At 41.5% G+C, this 21949-nt stretch overlaps 1 protein-coding gene across 1 annotated transcript in view; it reads left to right on the top strand.

Annotated features, from left to right (window-relative positions):
- Positions 1-21949, top strand: part of LOC107699172 (protein FAM83B-like) — a 24826-nt gene extending 2877 nt beyond the window's left edge. The window contains exons 2-5 of the mRNA XM_016500365.1: positions 1290-1783; positions 8140-8304; positions 18466-18590; positions 19147-21949. Of these exons, the coding sequence (XP_016355851.1) occupies positions 1337-1783; positions 8140-8304; positions 18466-18590; positions 19147-21193 (2784 nt within the window). The 5' untranslated portion in view covers positions 1290-1336 and the 3' untranslated portion in view covers positions 21194-21949. The remainder of the gene's footprint in view (positions 1-1289; positions 1784-8139; positions 8305-18465; positions 18591-19146) is intronic.

Raw genomic sequence — 21949 nt, 5'->3', positions numbered from 1 at the left:
TTTCCGAAGAGCGTTTTTGAAGCTCAAAAGTGGGCGGAGCCGGCCGTCGCCATCTTTGCAGCGCGTCACTCCCGGATAATCGAAAATGGGCAAAGAGGCGGGAGCAGGTTGCTGAAGCCACGCCCACCTAGCTCGACGGTGGTGGCAATCCATCTGTCACTCAAGTGGCCACGCCCTTAATTATGCAGGACTTTAAGGCTTAATATAATTTAAACGGATGAGTTATAAAAAAATTCACCCCCCTCACAGTTGTCATCAAGAGCAAAATTAGCTATATAGACCAAAATCATTTTTTGAACCAGGCTGTAAACGTTTTTTTCTGATGTAAAGTTGGGCATTTTAACATGGGGAGTCTATGGGATTGACTCCCTTTTGCAGCCAGCCTCTAGCGGCCAGTTGATGAATTACAGTTTAAGTCACTTCCATGTTGGCTTCACGAGAGAGAGGGGGAGGTTGCCGCTTGGGTAAAATACAAGTTTTTCGGCGGGGATCTTCCAGTAAAATTCACATTCCAGGGGCTAAATATCGCGTTTTGGGGTCGCTTCAACCTGCGGACATGAACAACAACACAACAGTGTTAAAGTAGCCCAATTCTGCGGGAAAACCGCGGACTTGGCAACACTGCTTATGAACCGACCGCAATATAGCGTTTCCTTGGTTACCGCTGTAAACAAAGCAAACTGTGCTTTATACGGAGGAGAAGATAATGCCATTGCCATCGAAACTTTTCTCAAGACAGTTAGTTCCCTTTAGTGATACATTGATATAACCCCAGAAATGTAATGCATTTTTGTACTTATTTTACTGTTATTTTCGGGATCTACTGGGACAGTGATCGCGATCGACGGGTTGGCGACCACTGCTCTAGAGTGATGGCACTGATGCATGGGATCCATCATTCCAAACCAAATGAGTGTGGAGAAGTAACATGTTCAAACAAGCAGTTCCTGTAATCATAGCCACAGAGTTAAGACAAACGGCAGGACCTCAAGCTCAATGCTTGTAGTTATTGCTTTTTCTGAGTGGTTTTTTAGAATAAAACTTGTCTACAAGCCAGTGATGGCTGTTCATTGAGGGTCGTATTGGAAACATTTTACATAAGTGGCTGAAACCAAAAAGCTCAAATGTGCAAAGCTTGCCAAACCAGGTCTTGATAGCCAAGAAGAAGCTCCTAACCAGCATTTCATGCTATGCAAGATGCTATCATGCATGTATCTAGGTGCTTTGCTACAGAATATTGTTGATGTGCAGAATTGTCCTAGTTAAACATCATGTGTTTTGTTTTTTAGGTGGCAAAGGCTGTACAGTGTTTTGAGGAATCCAAACGAACACCGTGATGGAATCCGAATTTTCACTGCTGTCCTCCTCAAAGGGAGAGTTCAAGGCCGAAAATTACATACAGCCGCATTACAAGGAAGCGTATCGGTTAGCCATTGACTGCCTTGTCAAAGAGGGAGAAGCTTCTTATCGAAATTTCATCAAAGAGGAGGGCATATGCGGTTTCCTCTCTGAGGGAGAAATCGGCCAGATTACAGAGAGCGCTGTGCAGCCCCCCACCAGCAACCACTCAGAGGAAGTGGACAGTCCGCAGGATGACACGTCCTCCACGGGCACATACTGGCCCACTCACTCGGACACTGACCCGCCAAACCTGGATTTAGGCTGGCCAGACGTCCCGCACAGAAGGCTCGAGACCAGCATAGACCTGCTCTTCCACCCGCCGAAGCAAAACAGCCCCACTATCAAGGAAGTGATCCGCAAACAAATACAGGATGCCAGGCAGGTAATGTTGATAAAACAGCATGCTGAAAAAAAGGGTGTAAATAAACGCCAGTCCTTCTGTAGATCATGTGCTTTTGAACTATGCTGAGAGTTAAGAAACACATAGCTGCACACATAGAGCTACACACATAGCTCAAGAATGTCCTAGAATCAGAACTGAGCTTTTGAATGGTGTTGTAGCCTAGTGGTAACAGATCTGTCTGGTAACTGAAAGGTTGTGGGTTCAAAACCCACAAGGGGTGATCCATGAACTTGTATCATTGTGCTCTTGAACAAAGCTCTTAATCTCAGGTTGCTCTAGGGAGACTGTTCTACAACAATTTCCACAATCAAAGATGGTGCAGCATGTTGATAAGGTCACTCTTGGGAAAATGAGTTTCACTGTCACCCTGTTGAGCATACGATACATAAATGAGCAAATCTTTGAAAGTCTGAAAGGCTAATAGAGTGCACAGTCAGATTTTGCATGTTTCAAATTAATGTGTGTAATGTTTGATAGCTAACAAAATGTGCCAATAAACAAAAAAAGCTAAATCTTTAATTTTTCATCCACCAGGCTGGTCTTAACAATTGTGAGTTACAGGACATGTTTCACGCAATATGAATAAATTATTTTCCTCAAATAAAGCCAGTGTGGCCTCTATGGTAAAAAGGTATTTTCTAGGCATCTTCAGTTGTTGTTGTAGCTTGCTGTTTTTCATTAGAGTCTAATAGTAACAGATCAAGGCTACATGAGCGAAGATCTTTAAAATCTAGAGATACAAAGTTTGTCTTTGATCTTCACTGGAATCACCTATCATACACACGTTCAGCCTTGCAGACAGCTTCTACCTTTAGAGTAAAGTGAACATTTCGCCCAAAGACATGTCTTTCTAAATAAATTATGTTAGCACAACTACATAAAACATCATAGAAGCTCTCAGAGTACACTCTGTGGCTGAAATAAAATACATTTTCAGTTACATCATTTTGTTTATCTTCAGTTGGATACATTTAGCTAAGGTTCGACATGCCTGACACTGTGGAATTAAAGCCTTACATTCAACTAATTAACTCTAAATTAAATGTTGTCTTTGCGCCCAGCACTGCTATGTAATTGTTAGTGAGAGAATAAGAGATAATGAAAGATAATATGGCCAGCTTAGATTTCACTCCAAATTAAAGTAATAATGGTAAAGTATCTCTAGTTCACTGTGGGGTGAAATAAACATCAATGATATTATTATTATTATTATTATTTTTAATTCCTTTTATTCTTAATGGGATGATCATTTAAAAAATGATATGTATTTATGAGAGGCAGTACACGAAATTCTGTCATGGTGGTTAAACATTTTCTAAGTTAAATGATATATCATACATCTATTTTTCTCATCTTTTCTTTCGTATTGTGACATATGGCCACATGAAACATTTTTTTTTTTAAAAGAACAAATGTAGGGCAGGGACTTGGTTCTATCCATCTGTTGTTGATTGGATGGATGCATATGCATGGAAAGAAGAAAAAAAGAGAAAGAAACACATGCATGGAATCGTGAATCGTTCACAAAAAAAATCAATAACATGAATTTAGATAGAGACAGCGATAGAGTGTATATCCGTTTCAGGCTGATTTTAGGATAATGCAAATTAGATTTGTTGGATGCACTTTACAGCACAGTGTGTACTGTAAAAATACATGAATATAATGTTATTGCCATGCAATGTTGCAGGAAGACACATGATGAGGAAGATAAGGTATGATCACAGTCTTTAATAATAATCCCCACGGTAAATGAACTGAACGAATCAGAGAAATCATTACTTGCACAGACGAGACCAGACACTCAGCACTGAAAACACAGGACCTTAAGTACTAATACAAACAAGGATACTTAATGATACACAACTGAACTGAAATAACTCCTCACATGACAACTAAAGACTGAACAAAGGCAAACAGGAACTAATGAAAACATCCTAAAAGTCCATGAAGACGAAACTAAATGACACACATAACTGACAAACCATTACAGTTATACAGTTACCAAATAAAGTACTGAATAATATTAATAAACTATATGGACTTAGTACCTCAATTACTATGGTAGTGCGTCCATGCAGAACAGGGCATAAAAAAAAAAAAGGAGACACTGATTGATTTTTTCCCCCCATTATGGTAATAAGGATTGGGGTTTGAATGTGCTTAATTGCCATGAATATGCAAGCAAAATAAAATTTCTTGTTTCTATCTTTTTGAATTTGGCATTAGAAATACTGTAGTGAATGTTTGATTTTTTTTTCTTTTCCATTTTTAATGAGGTGTTGTCCGTAATCTTGTATAAGTCATTTGTCACAAGGCACTGATGAGAGCAGCATTGTTGTCTGTCACAGCAATAAACCGTTGCATTGTCACACGAGTATAGGGAAAGTGCCAACCATTTTCACTGCCCTGCCTGTTCACCCCGCAATCCCCTCATAATCACAGAGGAGGCTATAGATTGATTTCCTTTAAATCATGGCTTTTGAGAGCAGCCCCACAGTTGCGACATCTTGAACTCTTGCTAAAGATGGACAGGTACATCACTTTCTCCCTCAGGCATCAGTCATGTACAAATTACAGCAGTCTCTCCCCAGCAACAGTGGCAGCTAAACTGTGCTGAACAAACAATGGAACTAGTTGTGCAATATGCAATGCTGAAATGATCACTCCCTTTACAGTTGATGAGACAGGAGTGTTAGAAACATCTAGGTGTACCTATGAGAAGCAAGCTTTACTGCATTAAAAAAAAAAAAAAATCATGCAAAGACGTCCTTGCTATCGGGGGTGTGGAGCACTCTTTATTAGTAATAAGTGACAATGCATTGCCTCCTTTCTGAGCAATGCAATCTTCTTTGTATTTTGATCATGAGCGATGATTAAAGCCCTGGCTCATATAATTAATGTGGCAGCATGTCTAAGAGCTTCTACTGAACATTGTACACAGATAGATGCTTGTGATTGAGAACAATATTGTCAACATAAGCTCCCATTAATTCAATGTTGGCCAAACATTGTGATCTTAACATTTTGGTCTTGTAAAAAAAAGAAATGAAATAATAAATAAATAAATTCTACCACAAAAACACCAAATCTTGTCCCAGATAGTCAAACTATGGAAGCCTGTTTCCTTATTTAATAAAAAACAAAAATTGCAAGTTTTTATCTCACAATTCTGACTTTTTTTTCTCGCAATTGTGAGTTTATATCATGCAATTCTGACTTTTTTCTCGCAGCTTAATTTCTCAGAATTGTGAGATATAAACTTGCAATTGCGAGTTATAAAGTAGAACAGTTCTGATTAGGTCTGGTAATTTAACGCGTTAATTAGATTAATTCATTACGGTGAAAAATAACGCTTTAAAATTATTAATGCATTTAACGCACTTGCCCTGCCCCCGACCTGTGTGGGTCATCTGACATTTCATACAGTTGATTGATATATGATGTAGGGCAACAACTCACTGCGTGGTGGAGCCTAGAGAACGTATTAGAATGTCCCTAAAATCAAAGATATGGGGCAAAAAATGCCCGTTTGAGTTTTTGTCTCATATTTACATCATATAGTCAAGCAATATCACACGGGCAATAAGTACAAATCACATGAGTGCAAATGTGATACTGATCTTACACAACAGTTCAATAAATAAGAAGTTAATATTGTGTTATTTTAGACACATTAGGCAAAGGTAGGCGACCGCCTTGGGCCCCCAAAAGCCAAGGGCCCCCTAAAATGCTTTTTATATGCGAGATGCGCGTTCAGTGCGGACGCACAAGTGGTTGCTGTGGTGTTCATTACCACGACAACCGTCTGTGCGTCCACGTTGAACGGGCTTCTTAGCAAAAGTAGGGCGATGTAGAAAATGGGGACGGAATCCCGGAATCTATTCATAAAAATGGGATTTACTGTGTAACGCGGAATGTGACGGAATGAATGACACAGACACGCGTATCGTTTGCTAGTTTGCTATTTAAGCACGCGCAACGCTCACGGTTCATTCAATATTTGACGAATTCCGTGACATTGCTCGTTACACAGTAAACTTCTGTTGTGTAGCATTTTGAATGTACAACTATGGGACACGGTCGTGCAGCAGCAAGCAACAGTGAAAGAAACCTCAAGGTTGTAAATGTGTGAAATTGTATAGGGCCCCATTCCTGTATTTTGCCTGGGGCCCCCAAATCACTAAATCCGGCCCTGTCTCCGAGCAACACACAGCTGCATTCATGTCTTAATCCACATTTTGAACGAATTGGGTGAAGCATTAGGCGCGTTGGATTTGAAGCGGCGCTCCACAGACCGATCGGTGTGTGACATCAAAGTACCGCGAGAGCGATTCAAAAGCATGCAGAGTCGTCTGATCTCTAGTCGCTCTCGCAGTACTTTGATGTCACACACCGATCGATCTGATGGTGATGATCCGCTTCAAGTCGAACAAGCCTAATGATTCAATGGACCATTCATAAAGAGAACCATTTACTTCACTCCTGAACGAATCAGCCGTTTAAACGAATCAAATGAATGAATAAATGACTCGATGACTTAATCATTAAGACATTTACCACCACCTACTGGCAGTTTTAGTTTATTATTTAGAGTATCATTTCATTAAAGAAATAATTTCCATAGTAATAATAATAATTATTAGTAAATAATTAGTAAATAATAATTAAATTATTAAAAGTATAGAAGCATGACATTTTGCGTGTCAACAATTTTACGTGTTCTCAAAAATCTTAATAGATCATGGATCACATTTCAGTTTGTTTGTTCGTTTGTTTTTTGCAGAGCAGAGCAGAGTCAGACCCATTAGGCAACATAGGCTACCACCTAGGACAGCATCTCACGAGGGCATGGATTTACCAAACCAATTTCAGTGTGCTGAATGAACTGCACCTCGTGTGGCTCTGGCGCTCTGATTACGTGTGCTCCCTAGAGTCGACTCACAGCATGAAACACTTGAGCGATGTATACAGTATCTTATCAGGTGTGTTTGGGGGGGGGGGTGCCAAATGATATAGACTGATATACTAGCCTCTGTCGAGGTTCAATTAAACTGAAAGCGGTTTCATTTAAGTTGACAAGAGAACATTATACAATATAATATATCAACCGCACATCAGCAGTGTGTTGTGTGAAGTTCCCAGGAGTTTTACTACGTTTTTTAGCAAAGGTGTTGATGGGTTTTTGTATAAAAGAGTGGAAGCAGGTGTGAGAAAAGTCTTTTTTCTTACAAGCTTTTAAAATCATAATTGCCATTATAAGAGTTTACTTGTATTTCCAAGTGAAGTGTTGCGTACACTTTACTTGTACGCATGTTTTTTAGAACAAAGGAATTTTAAAAGCAGTAAAAGTATATTATTAGCTTTGATTCTGCCTGGCAGTAATGAAGCCTTTTCAGTAATGACACAAGAACAAGTAAATTAGAAAGGCTCAACGGCTCCTTAAGGTGGAGGATGAGAGGAGACACTTTGAATAAGAATGCATGAGGACTCTCTATGTGAAAAGTACAGCATGTAAGAAAACACATGGACTATTATTATGTCTAAGTAAACAAGATATCCTTGGTTTAAAAATGTCAGCGTGTACGGAAGTGATGAGCTTAACAAGCAAAATTGATCTTTTGTCATATTGCTGTTTTACCCATGTTATGCATCTTTGAGTGGTACCTAACAACCTTAGTCATGGTAAAAATCTCTCACAACTACGGTGGCTGAGAAGTGCAAAACAAATCACAATTCTGAAAACAAAATAACAAATTACAAATGCAAATGCAAGTCTAAAAAACAAAATAAGAATTCAGAAAGTACAACAACAATTCTAATGTAGAAATTCTATATTAATCATTTGTTAATCAGTAGATGTTGTACAGGGTGTGGTGAGATACTACTTACGCTAAGACTCGTTGTCATTTGGCATTAATGGAACATCTTAAACCTGTCAAGGCTTGAATCATGGAATGCCGGTCTTCCTGAAAGACAAATGCTAGGACTAAACCTTTAAATAATACAAACCGTACAGTCTTCTCCCCAACTTCTTTCTGTTTAATATTAGGCAAAAGGCCCCAGAAAATACATATCATCCCGTCGGTTTCATGAAAGCCATCGTTTAAGTTATTGAATGTGGTTTTTCTGAATATGCAGAAAAACGAAGGGTGTCGTTTTAAAAAACTGAAGCAGCTTCTGGGCTGACACCTCTGCTTTGTTCAGCTTTGTGTAACTGACAGGGATGTCATTGATTTAAGAGAATATCAGAGATGGCCTGTTCTGACAGTGAATGCCCCAAAATCCTCTGAGGCTGACGTTTCTATTATGTTTTCATTTGTATGTCTATACAGGTCATAGCAATCGCAATGGATATTTTCACCGATGTGGACATCTTTAAAGAAGTGGTGGATGCCTCAGTCAGAGGTGTTCCTGTCTACATTCTCCTTGACCATAATCACTTCAAAAGCTTTCTCAATATGGTAGAAAATCAAGACATCCAAATCCAAAAACTCAGGGTAAGTGTCCATATTCTACTGTATAATGACCTCCATCCCCAAACAGCATAATTTACTATATTAAGACCCTTTTTACTTATGTTTGTTAGAAAACAAACATGGGAAAGAATAAATAAAATGAAATGCATAAAATATAGAGATGGATAAATATTCCAAAATACCTTTATGTTATGCTTTGGTCCAGTGATATGATTCTCGCTTTGCATTGCATACACCTTTTTATAAACCAACAGTGCTACTACATATCAGTAGATGCATATCAGAAAGTGCCCATTTGGTTGCGTTTCATTGTGTGATTTCAATGAAACGCAGAGCAGGCAGCGGAGCGAAGTGCAGTGCGTGTCTGAGAGAGATGAGGCTTCCCGTTCTGCTCAAGAGCTGCTCTCGACAAATGTGTTGCCTCTACCATTGACAAGAGAGAAGCGTATTGCTTAATGTATAAACCTGTGCATGAAAAGGTTTTCTCGATTGAGTGCGCTCGCTAAAGGAGACAGAATGTGTCATACTCTCAGTACTGGAACATACAGGAAATTTAATTAACTGACAAACAAACTTAAAATGCTGTTCCAGATCATTCTGGCCCAATTTAATCCTCATTTAAAGATGCTGTATGTAGGATTGACACCGAGTGGTTGAACTAGGTATTGCAGTCCAAATTAAAAATATTGGAGAGGGTTTTTTTCACCCGGCCCCTCCTCCTCAGACTTGAGGCACACGCAGGTTGCCAGATTGACGACACCAACAGAAACGAGTGCACTTGACGATGAATGAAATTAAACACGCTGTGTTTTCCGTCAACTGGCAACCCAGGGTCCCGAAATACAATTGGGTAAACTGGCAGTGGGCGGGTTTCACAAACCAAAACAGAGACCGACATTCCGGCCCGGAACGCACATTTTCAAAGGAGAATAACTGACTGTAACATTGTTTTTCAGATAAACATGTATGTTAACTTAGCATGTTTCTTAAATATCTGCAAACATATTATGGTATTTTTATGCTTTAGTACAGTCAAAAACTTACAGCACCTTTAAGAGATGAGCACACACAAACCAATGCTACAGTGTCATGCGTGTTACCAAGATGGTGTTGTGACTTTGTGAGTATTGGCCATGTTCATCATGTGGCTTTCTTTTGAACAACCTGTATTACTATGATGATTATCAGTTCATTTTAAGTAGATTGGAATTTTTATTTTATTTATTTTTGTTTTTATACAGTAATAAAGAATAGTAGTAACACTTACCAGAAAATGCTACTAATTCACCTGATTTAATTTTTTTTTTGTAAACTATTTTCTAAACATGGTGCAGTTCAGTTTCAGTTCTAAATGATCTCTTGCATTAAATTAAATGAACACGCATTCCTTGCAGCGATTGAAGGACAGTTTTATTAACATTTCTTACATTTTGTAAAATATTTCAAACAGAGTCATAGAGAATATTTTTACTATGGAAGAGCATTAACCAAAAAACCACACTAAAAACAACAAATCAAAGGATCAACGGATGAAGAAGAAGCAACTGCAAACGTAACAGCAGGAACGGTATCATAAGATAAACATATCTACCCACACAAGCATATTTCATCATGGCTTTTGCATCATGATCAAATGTACTTGTGACTGTGAGGAAAAGAGACACAGTTTACCTTAAGCTCCAACATCAACCAAGTATGTGTGCGTTAGCCAAGAGAAAGAGAGATACAGTATGAAGCTACTCCTGTTTGACAAGCATCCCTGTTCCCTGTGGCAGCATGAGAATGAAAATAAATATATAAACATTAGTTACACACCTAAATTTGCCACAACCGTGCTAAAAAGGCTTTCTGTCGTCCTGAGAGAAACATTTTATACTGGCCAAAATCATTTGAACACACATCATGCAATTGTGATTTTCGAGCACTTGAGAAGGACCTTCCCAGGGGACAGCAACTGCATATCTGTGACTATGTTGATTCAAGAGCTTCGAATTGCAGGTGTCAAGGGCAACAAATGCAATTTTTGTTATTAGATACATATATATCTGATTCCTGGGTGTGACCAGATTTCCTCATTTATCTGCATTATATTCTTCTAGCTGATGGCTGGGGCTGATGTCAGTGTAAAAATTTGACTGACAGAATGCATAACCAGAAACAAAAACAAAGAGCAATCTGAAAACCTGTCATGCTGTCACTCTTGTTATTTTTACGGAACTCTTCTCTCTCAGAACTTCTCTTTCTTTGTTCAGGGTGATAAAGGAAATGAAAGTTGTTGAAATGAAAGAGTCGTTCTTTGAGAAACTTAAACATATACATGATCGCCATAGGAAAATTCTCAAATATTTTCCACATGATCAATCTCAACTAAATACTGTCTTTGCTCTTTGTAAGCAAATCACTTAACCATTTATTCATGCTGACTTTCTTGTCAAATATGACGACACCTGGAAGTATTCATGTACTGATGACGAGCCATATAAAGAAGCAATGAACTGGAAGCACTGTCCCTCCCACTTCTTCCCAGAGGGTGTTAACTATTATTACATGAAAAACAAGCTGCAATTAAGATTTTTCTCACCACACCTCACTAAGTACCTTCATCTGGGTATTTTTCTGCTACTGACATTTTTTGAATGTCTGTTAACTCAGTATATTCAAATGTCACTACACAGCATAGCAAGAGCTACTGAAGTAGATCCTGAAATGTATATGTTTTATTTATTATTTTAAATAAAGTTTAACAGACTTTCTTCACTGTAGACACAAGGTGTAAGGGATGGGTCAACAGTGTAATTATAAATGTATTTACAGAAATTAATTACAGATGTAATTACATATACAGTAGGTATTTTTAAAAATATAAGTACAATGTAAAAACATGTATGTACAAAATAAGTGCATTGCATCAAATGATTAATTTAAATGTAAGGACATAGTAGTTAAGGCCACCTAATATAAAGTGGGACCAAACCTTTTATTTTACTGTCGCATATGACACACCCATCGTCATTAGTGTTGTTTAGGTGCACACAGATGGTACATATAAACTTTAACCGCTTTGTCGCTTTAGCAGCTGTGATAAGAACTGACCCTTGGCTTCAACAGACAGACTTGCTGTCATTATCTTTGTTTGCAAAGCAATAATGAGATTTGTTTGCCTTTCACTTTGTTTTTGCTAAACAGACTTAACAATGTCTCTATATAATTTCGCATAAAATCAAGGTGAAGCACCAAATACAACATATGAGTAAAACAGGATATTTAGTATAATAAGAAAAAAATGCTGGAATTGATTGGATGAAAAGTACATCTTACAAAACAGGTAGTTGGAGGAAAGGGGTTCACAAAATAAAAGGGAATTGTCATGTCAGCAAAGAAGGCAAAACAATTATTTCAGAGGTGGAAGTTATATCGCATCAGACTTTTTAATAACCGATTATATTCACTAAGGACAATCAATCATATTTTCATTACTACTTTTTGAGAACTCTCTCAGAACAAAACTAATTTAAATTGAATTTAAATTCTGGTAAAACTTTGCATTAGGGAACACTATTCACTATTAACTAGTTGCTTATTAGTACCTATAAACAGTGTTGGGTAAGTTAGTCTGAAAATGTAATAACATTACTGATTACTGATTACTCCTTTTAAAAGTAATCACGTTACTGTTCTGATTACTTTATTTAAAATGTTATTAGTAATTAGTTACATTACTAGTTACGTTACTTTTTTCTCCATGAAATTGATGAAATCCCAGCATACACGCTCCCGATAAATATTTGTTATTAAAGCATCAACATTCACAGAATACTGTTATTTTTAACTAAAGCAAGCGGCTGCTGCGTGCATGGTTTGACATGGCAGAATGCTAGCTAAGGGCGCTGCATTTATAATCTCTAAAAGACATCTCAGTTCATCGCAATCTCACAAATCTCTGTTATAACACAATATATATATATATGCATAATGAATCTTTCATAATGTCTACAATTCGTGTGTTATAATGAGAGGATTCGTGAGCACGCATTATAAAACACTGCATTCTGTCAGCAATGTAACGCGGCAGTAACGTATAGAGACCTCGGCTTGTAACTATACTCGAATTTCTATTTTGAAAATTATAACACGTTAAATTACTCCGTTACTAAAAAAGTAATCAAATTACAGTAAAGGGTTACAAAGTAATGCGTTACTGCCCAACACTGCTTATAAAGCACCTATTAATGGCTTATTCTGCATGACCACACGATCCGTTAATCAACAAGCAGCTCACGGTTCCTGACATCATAGTTCTGTTCTGCCAGGCTCAGGCGGTGTGAGAAGTATGCACATGGGTGGACCTTCCCATCAAGGGGGGATCGCTGAGAGAGAACTGCCCCAACCCCGACCTCAGAAGCGTCAACCTCCACAATAAACTGCAGATCAGGGTCTGTAACAGACAAGAGAGGTGCAGATGTGAAACATGATTTAAGTTTCGTAAAAGCCCCCTGTGCCTGCTCCGTTCACCTGAAAGGAACACAAGTTGAGGTTAGAGTGGTTAAAGGAGCAGCAGTTTGACTATAGTTCCGGATGAAACGCCTATAAAAATTGGCGAATCCCAGAAACCGCTGCAATGCTCTACGAGAGTCGGGGATTTGCCACTCTGAGACGGCCCTTACCTTGGCAGGATCTACCTTAACCCCCTCTGCCGAGATTATCTGTCCCAGGAACGGAACGGAGCCTGCGTGGAATATGCACTTCTCCGCCTTGACATACAGCTGGTTCTCAAGTAACCTCTGCGGCACCTGACAGACATGCTGAGTGTGTACCTGCAATGACGAAGAAAAAATCTTGATGTCATCAAGGTACACAAAGACAAATCGATTGATCATGTCTCTAAGCACATCGTTAATCAGGGCCTGGAAGACAGCTGGGGCATTAGTAAGCCCAGTAGGGGTGTTAAAATCTGTCTTCAACTCATCCCCTTCCCTTATCCGAACCAAGTGGTAGGCATTGCGGAGGTCCAACTTAGTGAAGATTCGCGCTCCCTGCAGCAGCTCGGGGACATCAATGGCAGGGGGTGCCAATTCTTTACAGTGATGTCATTCAGCCCACGATAATCGATGCAGGGGCGGAAGTAACCATCCTTCTTCTCCACAAAGAAAAACCCCGCACCTGCAGGAGAAGAGGAAGAATGGATGAGGCCAGCTGCCAATGACTCCTGGATATACTTATCCATAGCCTCTCTCTCCGGCACTGAGAGAGAGTAAAGGCGACCACGAAGCGGAGAAGTGCCTGGGAGAAGGTCGATAGCACATTCATAGGGTCTATGAGGAGGAAGAGATGCCACCTGAGATTTGCTAAAGACCCTCCGAAGATCGAGGTACTCAGCAGGAACACCGGCCAGATTGAACTGTCAGGGGTGGTAAAGGAAGAGGAATCAGTTGCAAGGATAACAAAGATTTATTGAGTTTTTTCTAACACAAAGCAGGTACTAAGCCACTGTCTGAGAGGGTAACCAGGAGAGATTCCAGCCAGGTCGTGGAAGTGAAAGTCAGCTCAACAGGAGGCGTCTAGGAACGGGGTTTCAGGGCAAAGGGCAGAGAGTTACAGTCCAAGAGCAACGAGACAGTCAAGCTCTCCAATGAACACCAAGGGACAGAGAATGGCGACGGTGGGAGGGAGAGGGAGAGTGTTCCTGGAGGGTGAAGGCAGAAGCCTGGCTGACTTAATTGGAATCCTCTGAGGCTGGTGGACCAGCCTGATATTAGCAGAGCAGCTGGATGGATGGAACAGGAAGGGCAGGGGAGCAGGTAGAGCTGGGCAGCGATGGCAGCCGATGGGGGAGCTGGGGAGCACAAGGGGGAAGGGGAAAAACAAAAACAAAATTAAACAGCAGGAGCTCAAAAACTAGGAACTAGAGAGAACAGAACTAACTCAAAAGAAAAAAAAACTAATATCAAAAGTATAACATAAATGCAAAGGAAACTATTCAAGACTAGGCTAGACAACAACAGGAACAGGATAACAGTAAACAGAGACAAGAGCCAGGTTAACTCAGCAGAGCAGAGATTCGATCTGGCACAAGACAGAAAACAAGAGGGGAATATAAAGGGTGACTAATGATCTAAAATAGGTGTTAACCCTAACAAGATAATAAGGTAACAAGAGGGGCGGGGTAACAATAGACAATAGAGCACATGGCAAACATAAATACCAACTGACAGCCATGTGCTCCAGGCAGACCAGGACACAATGCCTTGACAGATTTGTTCATGTTTGTATAGCTGCACAAACCAATGGTGCTTTAGGCCACCAAAAAAATTTTCATCAGAATCGTCTCCTTCAGCGACGATGATCATCTCTTCGCTGACTATGCAATCAAGAAGCTGAATCAAGAAGGAAGAAGCTCAGCCTGCTGCTCGCTACCATAGAAGGAGCCCCGGCAGAGGAAGAAGCCAGAAGCCTTCCCCTGCATCCATCTGGCACAATAAAAGAGCAAATTTCTGAGCACATTTCCTAGTGATGTTGTTGCAAATGTCACTCTGCGAGTGTGGCTCGTGCGGCTCGTGCAGGGAACCCCTGCACAATGCAGAAGGGCGCAGTGAGTGCTGTCGCCCACGCAGAGGCTATGCACTCACTGAGATGGAATGCTCTCACAGAGAGCATGAGTCTCACTCTTCTCCGCTTGCGAATCGCCTTCTTCAGTGAAGTCAGCCCCGCTCTCGTTTCTCCTCTCTCAGCGAGCTCGGAGAAAGAAACAGTGGAATCGCGGAGCTGAACAACCGGGTTTGAGTGATCTCATGCCGGCACAGTTCCCTTTGATCTGCCCACACGCCCACGCTGTGCTCACTGTGACAGACCGCTTTCACTATGAGAGCATGTGTCTCACTCTGCTTCGCTCACAGTTCGCCTTCTTCAATGAAGGCGGCCCCGCCCCTCCAGGTCTCACGTTCTCCCCTTTCAGCTGCCTCGGAGGATGAAACGGTGAAGTTAGTTCTCACTCCCTCGCGCTCGCTCTCCATCCCTCTGTTCAACATTGAGTGATGGATGTTTTATTCAAGCTTGGCATGTCCTTCTCATTCAGTGCGCGCCCAAGCAAACTACCACTGTGATAGCGGACACACAAGAGCAATTCTCCTCTCCTTATTACCACAAAAGTCAGTTCCCCGCCCCATGGCGGCAAACTACCATTCGTAAAATGGAACCACTTGCCATCCGGCTCCGGGCTGAGAACCCATCCCGGATGTTTCAAGCTGGGTTCTATAATACAAGGTTACTCGCTCCAGTTCGCTCGCAGGCCACCTTGTTCAGAGACATTATTCAGACTTCGGTACAGGAAAACAAAGAGCATGTTCTTCGGTCCGAATGACAAACACTGCATGCAAAAGGTGCCGTGGGATGGTACCTCTAGCAAACCGAGTCAGGCTTTTTCAGCTGCTACTTCCTTGTTCCCAAGAAGATGGCAGGCTCAGACCTATTCTCGATCTCAGGCATCTGAATCGTTCACTATTGAGACGGCCGTTCAAGATGTTAACTCTAAAACAGATCCTTGCACAAATATGCCCCGAGGACTGGTTTTTGACGTGGATCTGAAAGACGCTTATTTTCACATCCACATAGCCCCCGTCACAGACCGTTCTTAAGATTTGCATGTGAGAGAGTGGCCTATCAATATACAGTCCTGCCATTCGAACTGTCTATGGCCGCACACACTTTTACAAAGTGCATAGGCGCGGCTCTTTCCCCTCTGAGTCAGATGGGAATCCGCATTTTGAACTACCTCGACGATTGGCTGGTTTTAGCCAGATCAGAACGGGAACTGGTCGCTCACAGGACGCTGCTGCATCAGCCATCTGGAGTGTCTTGGGTTGAGAATCAACCTAGCCAAGAGTCATTTGTCACCCAGACAGCTAGTGGTCTTTCTGGGAAAATTATAGACTCTGCCCAGATGTGGGCTTGGATTATGCTGGACTATTCAGCGACTGGTGGCATCTTTCAAACTAGGGACTTTATATCCACTCAGGGCTTTTCAGAGGATGCTTGGCCTCATAGTGGCTATCTCCTCTGTTATTCCTCTAGGCCTGCTCCATATGTGGCCTCTCCAATTTTTTCTCAAAGCCCGTACCCATCCCACACCTGGTGCCTGGGTCGGTTTTACATCAGGGTAACCCATCGCTGCATCAGAGCTGTGGCGCCCTGGACAACTCCTCACCTGTTTCAATCAGGTGTGCAGTTGGGACTGACCTCCAAGAGGAAGCTAGTCACAACAGATGCCTTCAACTCGGGTTGGGGAACTCTGTTCAAGGGCAATCTGGCGTTCGGCTCCTGCTCAATCCAGTCTTCTTGGCACCAAAAACCTTCCGGCCAGCCTTAAAGGGGCACAACGTCCTGGTCTGGCAGACAACATGACGTTGGTAGCATACATCAATATCCAAGGCGGTCTGAGGTCACATTCCCTTTACAGGATGGCTCAGTGCCTCCTATTTTGGGCACAGAGCAAACTCACTAAGAGTGGTTCATGTGCCGGGCAGTCTGAACCTTGGAGCAGACAAGCTTTCCAGAGGCAATATGGCCCCAGTAGAATGGACCCTACATCCTCAGATGGTTCAGGAAATTTGGTCTCTCTTCGAGAGGGCAGAGGTCGACCTCTTCGCCTCAGAAGACAACTTTCACTGCCCAACTTATTTCTCAATGCAGCGAGATGCCCTGGCCCACGACTGGCCCAGCGCTCGCCTATATGCCTTCCCCCAATCGTCCTGCTTCCTCAGGTCATCAGACGGGTCAGGGAAGTCAAATGCTCAGTCCTCCTGGTGGCCCCGCTCTGTAGGAACCAGGCATGGTTCGCCGAGTTAGTAAAGCCATCAGCAGCAGCCTCGTGGCCGATACCATTGAGGCAGGACTTTCTCTTTCAGGCGATATTCAGAACATGTTCAGAGCTGTGGAGCCTTCATGTATGGAGCCTCGACGGGGGCCTGTACAGCTCCCAGCAAGTGTGAGCAACACCATTTTAGAGGCTAGAGCACCATCTACAAGATGCCTTTACGCCCTTAAATGGTCAGTCTTTCGTGACTGATATTCTGCACGGTCTCTTGTGACGTGTCCCATGTGCTAACTTTCTTACAAGAGTTGCTGGACAACGGGCTCGCCCCTTCCACACTCAAAGTTTATGTGGCAGCTATCGCAGCGAATCATTCCCTCGAAGTTGGCCAATCGGTGAGCAGAAACGATCTGATAGTTAAGTTCTTGAAGGACACCCGGAGATCCTCCTCGTCATCAGACTGTGCTGACCTGGGACTTGTCAATAGGCCCTACAGGGCCTTCCCTTCGAGCCGCTCCATTCGGCCGAGCTGCGGCCCATGTCGCTTAAGCCGCCCTCCTATTTGCATATAGTGTCGGTCAAGCGAGTGGGTGACTTGCTGGCACTGTCAGTCAGTGCTTCCTGTCTTAAGTTTGCTAACGACTGCCCTGCAGGCACCGATCTAGTCTGCTTAATCTGCCTATTTCTCCCTGAGGGTGAAAATGGTTATGTCTGTAGTCCTCGGCCAATTAGCTCGGGATTCAGTTTTGCTCATGTTCTTTAGGAGACTGGGCTCACAGAGCAGGTTGCTCTGTATCTGCTCATAGCACGGCGTGATTGGATGCGTTCTCCATACTACGTTAAACACAATGGGCGAGACCGTCCGATAGGGAACGCTCTGGTTACTAGCGTAACCTCAGTTCCCTGAGATAAGGGAACAAGTGTTGCGTAACTCGCCGTGCTATAAACTGCACACGAATCGATGACTGTTGCTTCAGTCGAATGGTTAAGATGAAATGGAGGTCTGAGCCGATTTATATTGAGGTCAGCTCCGCCCCTTTTGGCAGGCAAAAGCGCTACTGGTTTGTGCAGCCACACAAACATGTACAAATCAGGCTTCAGTAACAGAGTAAACAGGAGTTTCCCCATACTGCGTTAAACACAACGCTCGTTCCCTTATCTCAGGGAACCAAGGTTACGTCAGTAACCAGAGTGTTATCATCATTTATAAAGACAAATATGTGTTTTATTTGAAAGAATGGGCACTGATGACTCGTGCACTGTAAGAATTTGAATTAAAGTAGTTAAAATGTTGTTTAAAATTCAAGGATATTTATATTTGCTTGGTTTCTTGCTAAAATATATCTAACTTTTTTTTTTCTTCTTCTTGGATATAGAATATGAGGATACGCACAGTGAAAGGCCAGGAATATTGTTGCAGATCTGGGGTAAAGTTCCATGGAGGAATGGGCCAGACATTTTTTCTTGCTGACTGCCAAAAAGTGTTTTTTGGATCATATAGGTGAGGCGGCATTTTTTATTATTAATTTAATAATAATAATAATATTTTTTTTCCCCCCTTTGGGTTTCCTTCAGGTTCATACATGTGCCCTAGAAAAACAACCATAGTTGTTTTTATCAACCATAGTAGTTTATCAGATTAACTATGGACATATTCTACAGTACATTTGACAACCAGAAAGCGGTCATATACTTTTGTATTATTATTATTATTATACATTTTTTTTTCATGTGTGCAATTTTTGTGATGTGATTTGCTCAAATTTAAATAAATGGCTATTGATTTGATATGATTATAAAATCCAAAGTCATTCATGCTCTTTTTAAAAAGTGGCTTAAGTCTCCATATACTTCTCTGGGCCACTTTATACAAGGACTTGAAAAACATTTAACATATGTCAACAAACAGTGCAAAAATTGCTGACTTTCAAAAGCATTTTTCAAAAGATTGCAGTCATTTATAACTTACCCAAGATAAACTGCATTCCAACACACTTGCATATGTTGCTATGACTGAAATTTAATAACTATGTTTATATTAATTTCTTGTTTGACAGCTTCATGTGGTCCTACGAGAAGATAAACCTCAGCATGGTTCAGGTTATAACAGGCCAATTAGTGGAGACTTACGATGAGGAATTTCGGACGTTGTACGCTCGATCAACAGTCCCAGCTCAGTTTCAGACTGCCAGCGTGAACCAGTGTGAGACGAAGCCCAATGGAAAAATGGATGGTTATCTGATTCATTCCAGCCAACCCTTTGAAAGGAAAGATCATTTAAGGCATACACTTGACGCTGTTTACCGGCAAACCTGTGAAAGGAGATCAGGATTTTCGGCACTGAGAGAGGTTGAAGAAAGACCACTTGTCACACCACATGCTCGATTCCTTCAAGATACATCAGAGTTTTACAAAAGACACAGCTATGCAGGAGAGCAGCAGGAGCCTGTGTATCTGCCAAAACTGCCCAAGTATGGCACTAGTAATTGGAACGTGGCAGCAGAGAGCAACCGTTATGGCGGATTCTCCAACAATGTGGACAAGCAGTATGAAAGTTACGTCATCAACCCGATGTTCAGAGGCTCAAACATGCGCCAATCTTACCACGGCCACGACAAACAAGTTCAAAACATGAGGCAAAACCTGCCCAGTTTAGCAAGTACTTCCAAGTCTTTCCTTCGGACATGGAGGATAGAGTCTTACCTCAACAACAACAATGATCCACCTTACGGCGAGAACTACGATTATCTGGACCAATTTGAGGAGAATAAAATGGCTCCTCCACAACACTCCCGCATCAGGTCATCGGTTGTTTTCACGTCCACCATACCAGAACAACCAGAGACAAACAGCTACTCCAATAATTCAGCATCCTTCAACCACGATCTGGCACGAATTCAGTCAAACGCTCACATGTATTCTTCAACCCTGTGGAATCAGACAGCACAGCACGATGACTACATGCTAAAGAGGTGCAGTTTACAGATTTTAGAAAACTCAGGAAGTAGCACGACCCATGGCTCCGGACAGGATGCAATATATGCAAGTTTAAACAGAGCCAAAAATATATTTGCAAACAAGGAGCATGACTACCAGCAAGAGGACCGATACAAAAGGCACAGCGTGGCCGATCCCAGGTGCAATACATATAACAGCGACTTGAATGAGCCCTCTAATAACATGTACGCATCTTTACCTATAAGACAGAAAATCTGCAACATGTCTGCAAATGAGAATCCCAGAAACGAAGCGTACACACCAAATTTCAAAGAGGACCAGAGGTCCGTCTCACATCATGATTTCAAAAAGGCAGATGAGAGCACATCTACCTCAGGAAACATATGGCAAGAGCCTCCCTCGAGAACTGTGTCAGCAACGCTTCTGGACACGGAGGACAGTCAGCCTTCAAAACCAAACAGCGCATCATCGCAGCGCTTCTTGAAAAAGAGCACCAAGAAAATAAAATCCCTTCTAAACATCCCACAAAAGGGGGACAGCTCACCGAAAGGAAAGAACTCAGAAAGTCTTAAAATGGGAAGCAGCACTGATACAATTCTCTCAGATTATGATGACACAGCACAAGGCAAGAAATCCCAGGATAGCACTGCCAATTCCACCAAGTCCGTTGAGAGCAGCAGACTGAAGCAAGCTAATGGGAAGATCTCTGGAGCTGAGAATCACTCTCCTGGCCTGGCGGGAGAGGCATCTGCGCCTCGGTTTATCACCGAAGAGCTTCATCCCTCTCACACCCCTGCAAGTGCAGAGACTTCCAAAACACAGGAACAATCCACGGTCGTTTCTCAAAACGAGAAGACAGACTCAACACTAACCAGATCGGATCTGTTGTCAAAGCAACAAGTATCAGCAAACAGGCTATATAGCAGATTTGAGCCACTTTGCTCATTTGAAAGTAGGCTTCCCACCGCAGGCCAGCCTGCTGCACAGAGTCACGTAAGCGAGAAAACAAGGAATTCTGTTTTTTTAAGAAGACAGCCAATGAATGACCATAGCACTTATACAAACCAGCAGACGCAGGGACATGACAATAGAATTGGCCGTTTCATTCAAAGGGTTGGAAATTTAATACACAAGAATAAGTACTGAAACAATTACTGAAATGACGTTGAAGCGGAACCGTGTCATTTCTGCACCACTATATTGACAAAATGGAATTGCAAAAATTGCACAAAGCATTTTTAAAAAGGTCTCTTAAGCACTATTTTCCACTTTTCAATGGTCAGACTAACAGATAGTCCTGCCCCTAACTAATGCTAAGGTTATGTCAGACTGGCTGGGTTGGTCGTGCTTAAATAGCTTGTTTAAACTCTCTCTGCATATTAAACTGGGATAGAATAAAATATTTTAAGTGACACATTTTGGCTGTCAAAATGTGCAACAATGATGTTTACTTGAATGCATTATTGCTAAAGCCAGTGTTGAAGGTTTGCAATATAACTGGTTGAAAATGCTGCAAGCACTGTTACACTGTTACTTTGTAGTAGATTTAGTTTTATTAATATTATTTGTAAATTTAAAAGTAATGTTTTGAGTAGGGAGACTGGGTTAATAATTTCTGTCACTTAAAAACATTTGACATTGCTGGAAACATGCAAGATAAATAAATGTTAGTTTGTGGGTAATTGATGCTTAACTATCTTTAAGGGTGACCATACTGGCATATTCTGCACTGGCTTATCTATCTATAGGTCATGACGTTGTGGGTGTCGTGATTGACCCAAAACAGTTCTCTATTAAATATGTGAATTAATGACTCTCATTTCAAAAAGTGCACATGTACAGTTCAGTATACTGGACAAATATCAAACTGGTCAAATATCAAAATGTTGTTCTCTTACTAAA

This window comes from Sinocyclocheilus anshuiensis, unplaced genomic scaffold (genome assembly GCF_001515605.1).
Source record: "Sinocyclocheilus anshuiensis isolate Anshui unplaced genomic scaffold, SAMN03320099.WGS_v1.1 scaffold166, whole genome shotgun sequence".
NCBI classification, from domain to species: Eukaryota; Metazoa; Chordata; class Actinopteri; order Cypriniformes; family Cyprinidae; genus Sinocyclocheilus; species Sinocyclocheilus anshuiensis.
Note: the sequence above shows the minus strand (reverse complement) of the source record. Positions and strands in the feature narration are given on the sequence as shown.